Source organism: Phoenix dactylifera, unplaced genomic scaffold (assembly GCF_009389715.1).
Source record: "Phoenix dactylifera cultivar Barhee BC4 unplaced genomic scaffold, palm_55x_up_171113_PBpolish2nd_filt_p 002400F, whole genome shotgun sequence".
NCBI classification, from domain to species: Eukaryota; Viridiplantae; Streptophyta; class Magnoliopsida; order Arecales; family Arecaceae; genus Phoenix; species Phoenix dactylifera.
In genome coordinates this window covers 22,832-30,483 of record NW_024069626.1, presented here as the reverse complement: position 1 = coordinate 30,483, position 7,652 = coordinate 22,832, and the positions used below count along the sequence as shown (strand labels likewise).

The 7,652-nt window shown below is 42.5% G+C and overlaps 1 protein-coding gene across 2 annotated transcripts; it reads left to right on the top strand.

Moving 5' to 3' along the window:
* Nucleotides 1-211: 211 nt before the first annotated feature.
* On the top strand, nucleotides 212-7,370 carry LOC120109567 (beta-xylosidase/alpha-L-arabinofuranosidase 2-like). 2 transcript variants are annotated; one of them, XM_039123296.1, is made up of 7 exons: nucleotides 212-625; nucleotides 2,263-2,544; nucleotides 3,384-3,553; nucleotides 4,360-4,457; nucleotides 5,043-5,393; nucleotides 5,963-6,379; nucleotides 6,608-7,370. In XM_039123296.1, the coding sequence occupies exons 2-7, from the start codon at nucleotides 2,287-2,289 to the stop codon at nucleotides 7,177-7,179; spliced, it is 1,866 nt and encodes a 621-aa protein (XP_038979224.1). In that variant the 5' UTR covers nucleotides 212-625; nucleotides 2,263-2,286; the 3' UTR covers nucleotides 7,180-7,370. The 2 variants fall into 2 exon arrangements, with proteins under 2 accessions (XP_038979224.1, XP_038979225.1); XM_039123297.1 differs by lacking the exons at nucleotides 212-625; nucleotides 2,263-2,544; nucleotides 3,384-3,553 and adding an exon at nucleotides 3,589-4,239.
* The last annotated feature ends 282 nt before the right edge of the window (nucleotides 7,371-7,652 follow it).

Sequence of the window (7,652 nt, the reverse complement as noted above, 5' to 3'; positions counted from 1 at the left end):
AAAAGCGGTCCAAATCCTCACGGACTCTCAAAGCCCCTCCCATTCCCCCCCTCCGTCTGAGGCCTCTCCACCCGTCACGGGCCACAACAAGACAACGCCAATGCCTCCCCTGCTGGAATCCATTATATAACCTCCAAGAAAGGAAGCAAGAGACACTGAGGAGGAGAGCCCCGGAGGCCATTGGAGGAGCCATGGTTTCGACGGCAAGGCCATCAAAATCCCCACCTTGGGGCTCCCCTGTTCTGGCTCTCCCTCCTCCTCTGTTTTCTGGGTTTTACCGGGGTTTTGGCCCAGACGCCCATCTTCGCTTGCGACACTGCGTCGAATGCGAGCCTGGCGAGCTTCGGGTTCTGCAACACGTCGTGGGGGATAGAGGCGAGGGTGGGGGACTTGGTGAAGAGGCTCACATTGGAGGAAAAGGTGGGATTTTTGGTCAACAAGGCGGCGGCGGTGAGTAGACTTGGGATCCCGAGCTACGAGTGGTGGTCAGAGGCGTTGCACGGGGTCTCCTACGTCGGGCCCCGGCACACATTTCTCCAGCCTGGTTCCAGGGGCAACCAGCTTCCCCCAGGTTATTCTCACCGCGGCTTCGTTCAATACTACCTTGTTTGAAACCATTGGAAAGGTGAGGTTTTTATTCAACGTTCTGTTCTTTTGATTCGTTTATAGGTTGGAGATGAGTTTTTTTTTTCTTTTTTTTTTTTAATGTGTAGCGGATTGACATTGTTGTGTTGATTTTGTTTGATGAGGAAGTGATGGCATTCCAGTTTCCAAGCCTTGTTTTTAGGCTACATTGCGATGCTTATGCTCAAATCGGTGGGTTCTGGGTATTGGATTGTGGGAGTGGGTTCTGGATTGGTGATATGAAAGTTTGCTTAAAACCTCATTCAGGGTTGTGGTACATATTATATGACTGGAACTTTATACATCAACCTTAAAAGATTTCCTTTTTTATTGTCAGTTCTTTTTTTTTTCCTTGTATCTGGTTTAATCTGTGATATGATTTTTGAATTGCTTCTCATAGATATAGGATTAAAATTTTTTATTTAAGATTAAAGAAGACCTATTTTATTCTTGAATTACCAAATTCAGCTGCTCTTTCCACATTAGGGAAACGGTCTTGTTGCTTTCCTTGGGACATTATTTAACTTGTTTGGTTCGGATCTTTGGTGCCAAGAAGGATTCACCTTCCTTCATGCGGATCCACCACAGGATCACGCAATAGCTATTTCGAGATATGTGCAGATGGATGAATGAATGAGTTTGGCGCACTTAAGATCTGTGCAAGGTGCCATCCAACGGTTGACATCACGAAAGAAAAAGATACAACCCGAACCCATGTGTGTATGTGCATGTGTCAGTGTAATATTATGAGATTTTGTATGCCATTTGTACTTTTCGATAGATGGGAATGTTCCTTTCTTCATCATTTTCTTGACATTTCTTACCAATTTTACTTCAATTTCAGCACTAAACCGATAATTTATGTCTACATTCATTTTTTTGAATCCAGCAAAGAAAAGGCAGTGATTTCCCCTCCATGATTGTGTATTAATTTTTAGGAACAGATGATGAATATGACCATTGTTAGAGAAATCTACAGTTAATAATGTAGTTCATGGGTTCACCATTTGAAATTAATATGATATTATTTCGCAATATGTTCCAATCTTTTCAATGATTCTGCATTATATGCATTGCAAATTTCCTCATAAATGGTCGGCCATCTTCTTTGTGCCCACATCTCTATCAGTTGAGGTGTCACTGTCTCATGAAAGTAAATAAATTGAGTGCTTTACAGATGTTCTCAAATCTCGGAAACGTTCTCTTAGGGCAGTTTCATGTAGGGAAAAGATGAACTGTCTTTACTGTAAGAAAAGTGTGCCTCTATCTTCATGTCTGTGTCTGTATATATGACCCTCCACGATTCTATTGAAAGATACACATCTTTTGTCTTCGACTAAACAAGATGTTTTGGATTTACGAGTCCGTAGGTGTTAAAAAATTTTAAACTGGTCTTGCAAGTTTTTGACAAATTAATAAGCCGTATATCAATATCATAGTCCTTATCACTTCAGAAAAAAAACAGACCAAACTGGCATGATAAACTAATAATAATATGCTCGAGATGTTCTATGTTCATGGTACAGTGTGAACTCTGCACTGCTTTTTTATCCAATGGCAAAGAACAGCTTCCAAGTTCAGAAGCAATGGTTGGAAAACAGGCTGGTCTGTAATGTTTGTATATCTGGTTGCTTGTAGGTGGTATCAACAGAAGCCAGGGCAATGCACAATGTGGGTCTAGCAGGACTAACATTTTGGAGTCCAAATGTCAATATATTTCGAGATCCTCGATGGGGAAGAGGACAGGAGACGCCCGGAGAAGATCCTGTGCTTGCAAGCAAGTATGCTGCTGGTTATGTGAAGGGCTTGCAGCAGGCCAAAGATCCAGACCGGCTTAAAGTCGCTGCTTGCTGCAAGCATTACACTGCCTATGACCTCGATAACTGGAAAGGAATCCAGCGCTACACCTTCAATGCTGTGGTAATTACATGACTAATAAATTTGATTCTTTCGAGGTTTTATGGTTTTGTAAATATGCTAGGAAAACATATATTTGAGAAGAAAATTGCATGTAAAAGGCATTCTAATTACTTTGATCCTCTGTAAAATGGAAAATGATGTTTCTTTTCTAGATAAAATCCATGCTGGACACAAAATCCTAGTTCAATGAGGTTAAAAATATAGGTTATTTCTTCTTAGAACTTCAGAACATATTATAATGCACAACATAAGTTTTCGATAACCTATAAAACTTAGAATGCTTGCACAAATTTTACCCTTTTGAATGTACAATGTATAATGGCTGTAAATTCATATTAAGTTGCTTTTATTAGATGAAAGCTTATGAAGCTTTGTCGGCTTACTGATGTTTTCTTATAAAATCTATATATATTGGCTGCATCTATCTTATTGTTGAATCTCAGCCATGTTATTTTGGTGTAATAAGGATAATCTATCAAGGTAAGATCCTGTAATAATTTACTAAATGCTCGACATTCCTTGAATGTCGTGTCCAACGTTAACATCTTGGGCTATACGATTCTCACAAATGTAATAGGGAGGCATTTTTCTACCCTAACGGCAGCATCGGCTCGTATTGTGGTCCCTTAGCATTTTATATTTGCATAAGTATATTATACTCTAAAAATTTGTGCAAGAACCGATGCGTAAGTGATTAAGTTATAGATTATATGCATATAAACAATGGTTTCTCTTAATTAGGAGTCCTTTGCTGCCAGGCAACATTTTTTTTTTCTGATATTGTGGTGTCCTAACTTGTATCCTCCTTCAATATGTGTTTTTAATGGTTGTGGTGTTAGGTCACAAAGCAAGACTTGGATGATACCTTTCAGCCTCCATTCAAGAGCTGTGTGACTGAGGGGAATGTGGCCAGTGTCATGTGCTCATACAACCAAGTCAATGGTGTCCCCACATGTGCAGACCCAGATCTCCTGGCTGGAACCATCAGAGGAGACTGGAAACTTAATGGGTCTCCTTCTCTTCTTATACTTTATCCTTTTCCTTTTCCTTTTTTTTTTTTTAAAATGAAGCATATCTGTTTATTTTTTGTTAATGGGAATGCGACAAGCTCCTCATCATCCTTGACTTTTATACTTCATACACCTTGTTCATCATACTATTAGGGTTACTGTTCTAGATATCATACTTTAGTGTCTATTTGAATGTTCTAATCCATTTGGTATCTCTCATGCAAGTGGCCAAGGTATCTAAGCAAATGAGTGGACTTCTAATAATTGCAGTTGCTAGATTTTTGAGATCTTGTGCATCACTTTTTCTACATCAATCTCAGCATTTTGATGATTTGGAATTGGGAGCAAAAGGCCCCCATCCTCGCACTTTTCTATCGCTTTATCTTCTCAGCAACTTCCATCCATGTGGGAGATGAACATGTGGTCCAAACATGAACTTAGTGCAAACTATGATTTCAAACCCTTAAACCCTTCAACACCCTACCACATAAAAAAAAAGGTATGGTAAAATCATTCTAATTGGTTATAAGATGAACATATATTGTAATTGATGGCGAACTTAATAGACATGAGCTGGACTCTTAGATCCGGACACAATGATGCCATTACCTACCAATCCTGGTCGCTACACATGCCAAAGGGATTCAATGTCTCCATTACTTCTCCAGACTGGGCTGGACATTAGGTCATGCACCCACCAGAACAAGACTGCATGCATCTTTAGCCATGAAAGGTTTTATGTTCTCAAATTGAGCGGTCTGGGTTGTATTCGTTATTCTAATCTAAATTTTGTTCATGCCCGCAGCTATATTGTCTCTGATTGCGACTCGGTCGATGTGCTCTACAACCAGCAGCACTACACCAAAACTCCCGAGGATGCTGCAGCTGTAACCATCTTGGCAGGTTTGTGCTCTAAATCGGACTCATACTGTAACAACTCAGGATCTCACCTAAAATGGGTAGTTAAAACGTATTATTTGGATTTCTTGATCCTCCTGTATAAGTACTCAACATCTCCTCAACGAATAATCGATGTGGAATTAAACACATGTCCGTACGGATTCTCACACAAGTAATACTTGTGTGTATATAAGCTCACTGGTCTTGTAGAAACTTAGCCCAAATTTATGTGGCAACTTGAGGAACTTTGGTAGCTCGGGGTATTAACTAGGGTAAAGATATGGGCACCGAACGTCACTAATGATATCTCACGGATACGGCACAGGGACAGCAAGCAGTTGGGTCGGCCAGGACAGCTTTAATCGACTTTCTCTGCCTTTAAACTAATACTTTTTTTTACTTTTATAACCCCACTAATTGACTTTCTCTGCCTTGGACCCCACTAATACTTTTTTTTTTAAAAAAATAAACATAACTTTTTTTTCCACTGCAGAGAATAAAAAAAGTTTTAACTGATTTTTTTCCCCCTAAAAACTACTTAGTTATCGGGCCTAACAAGCATTAAAAAGAGTAAAATAATCTTGGCAGGTCTGGATCTCAATTGCGGGTCGTTTTTGGGGCAGCACACGCAGGCCGCAGTGAAGGCCGGGAAGCTCAAGGAGAGCGACGTGGACAAGGCCATCACCAGCAATTTCGTGGTCCTGATGCGTCTAGGCTTCTTCGATGGTGATCCACGGAAGCTGGAATTCGGGAAGCTGGGCCCTAAGGACGTGTGTACCGCGGAGCACCAGGAGCTGGCCCGCGAGGCCGCGAGACAAGGTATCGTGCTTCTCAAGAACGACGACGACGCCCTGCCCCTCGACCCCAAATCCGTCGCTTTCATGGCTGTGATCGGCCCCAACGCCAACGTCACCAAGACCATGATCGGCAACTACGAAGGTACGTTTAAACGCATATTATGTATCTTTTCCGTTTTCCTTGATCCAAGCCCATGTTTAGCCCACTTACACTACTCTAAATAAACCTTCAAATATCTTACTGCAAGCCGCTATATCCCAAGGGTAAGATAAGTATTCTGAAAAGTAGGCAACATTGTCTCATGGGTGATGAATTGGAGTAAATTATTGCACCATAATATGGTGAAGTAGTTTGGTTTTGGTTCTTCATTTAAGAGCATGAACTTTTTGGCTGCCAAAACGATTTCTCTTTTTGAAAAAGTTTTGCTTAAAGGAACCAAAATTATTTTGCTACATGTACATGGATGATGGATTCCAATAAGTTAGCATGTATGCTACATTTGCTATGCTACATTTGGACCATATTTGTGTCCAAAGACTCCAATCGGATGATACCATGGCCCACCTGTACGTAGTGTGGGCTGGGTCGCCTGCGATGGTTCATGGGCCAGTCCACAACAGTAGGCTTTTCTTATTTTCTCGCTCTAAATTTTGGGCCTTCTCTGTCTCTGCCCTAGCGATACTGATCATGCAGTAATCAATCTTGCACAGGTACCCCATGCAAGTATACAACGCCTCTCCAGGGGCTAACAGCTGTTGTTTCCACGGTGTACCAGCCAGGATGCACCAATGTGGGGTGCGCTGGCAACAGCCTCCAATTGGACGCAGCCAAGGCGGCGGCGGCGAAAGCTGATGTCACCGTCTTGGTTGTAGGTGCCGATCAATCGATCGAGAGGGAGGGCTTCGATCGGGTGAGCCTGCTCCTCCCCGGGCAGCAGACAACCCTTGTAACAGAGATAGCAAAGGCAGCGAAGGGCAAGGTGATCCTCGTGATCATGTCTGGTGGTCCCTTCGACATATCGTTCGCGAAATCTGATGATCGAATTTCGAGCATCCTCTGGGTCGGATACCCTGGCGAAGCTGGCGGTGCTGCCCTAGCCGACATCATCTTTGGCTATTACAATCCATGTAAGTTTGATATAGGATCTGCTTTATTAGTATCATCATGCTAACAACAATATTGGTGTTATAGCCTAAATTGGATGCACAACACTTGCATTTATGCTATTATAAGCGCATGCACGGCACCAGTATCATGCTGCTACCTTGGTTGCACATAATTTACTTGCACACCGTTTTAATTGTTTATTGTCATTGCAGGACTAAATCATGATCAAATTGTATCAATTTTTGTAGGTGGGAGGTTGCCTGTGACTTGGTATCCTGAGTCATTTGCAGACAAGGTCCCGATGACCGACATGCGCATGAGGCCCGACCCGTCGACCGGCTACCCTGGACGGACTTACCGGTTCTATACAGGCGATGTGATATACTCTTTCGGCGATGGTTTGAGCTACAATGACTTCACCCACCACCTAGTTCAAGCGCCAAAGCTAGTATCGATCCCCCTTGAAGAGGGGCACTCATGCTACTCGAAGAGGTGCAAGTCGGTCGATCTCGTCGGAAGTCGATGCCAGAATGCAGCCTTCGACATCCATCTGAGAGTTCAGAACCCCGGTCGCATGGCCGGGAGCCACACTGTCTTCCTTTTCTCAACTCCACCTTCAGTGCACAATTCTCCCCAGAAGCACTTGCTTGGATTTGAGAAGATCTACTTGGGCCCCAAAGGGGTGGGCTATGTTGTGTTCAACGTTGATGTTTGCAAGGATTTGAGCCTCGTGGATGAGCTTGGGAATAGAATGGTGGCCTTGGGGTCTCATGTCCTTCATGTGGGGAGTTTGAAGCATTCGCTTAGAGTGAGGGTTTAGGACCCAATGGGCTTCAACAAAAGGTCGTTTTTAGTGGCAGGAGGTCCAATAAGTGCTTCCAAAGGGAAAATTGGGTTCCATGGAAGCTGGTTTGGGATAATTGCAGCCATTTCAATTTCTTCAAGGGATTGTAAGTTGAGTCCATTTTCTAGGATTAAATTGAAAATTAAAATTGCCTTTCTCTTCTAATATCTATTGTGTGCTCGCTATATTTTGCTATCTTAATCATTGAGAATGTTCACCACCAGCCAGCCACATGGAGGACGCTTATTGGTCAAGCCTTCAATATGGTCCTGGCCATCGCGGGAAGAAATTAGGTGTTAAAAGTTAAAACGAAGAGAATATCATGAGTAAATGTCTATGTAGATGGCCCCTACTCTGGAAATTTCTAAAGCTAGAGCTGCTGCCCAAATTCACAAAATGGTGGAGTGCAATTTTCGCGAGAATAAGTTCACAACACCATGCTACTACGA

Coding starts and splice junctions, on each gene's coding strand:
- LOC120109567 (XM_039123296.1), top strand. CDS start 2,287: ATGCACAATGTGGGTCTAGCAGGACTAACATTTTGGAGTCCAAATGTC. Junction 5,394..5,962: donor CATGATCGGCAACTACGAAG/GTACGTTTAAAC, acceptor AATCTTGCACAG/GTACCCCATGCAAGTATACA. Junction 6,380..6,607: donor CTTTGGCTATTACAATCCAT/GTAAGTTTGATA, acceptor CAATTTTTGTAG/GTGGGAGGTTGCCTGTGACT.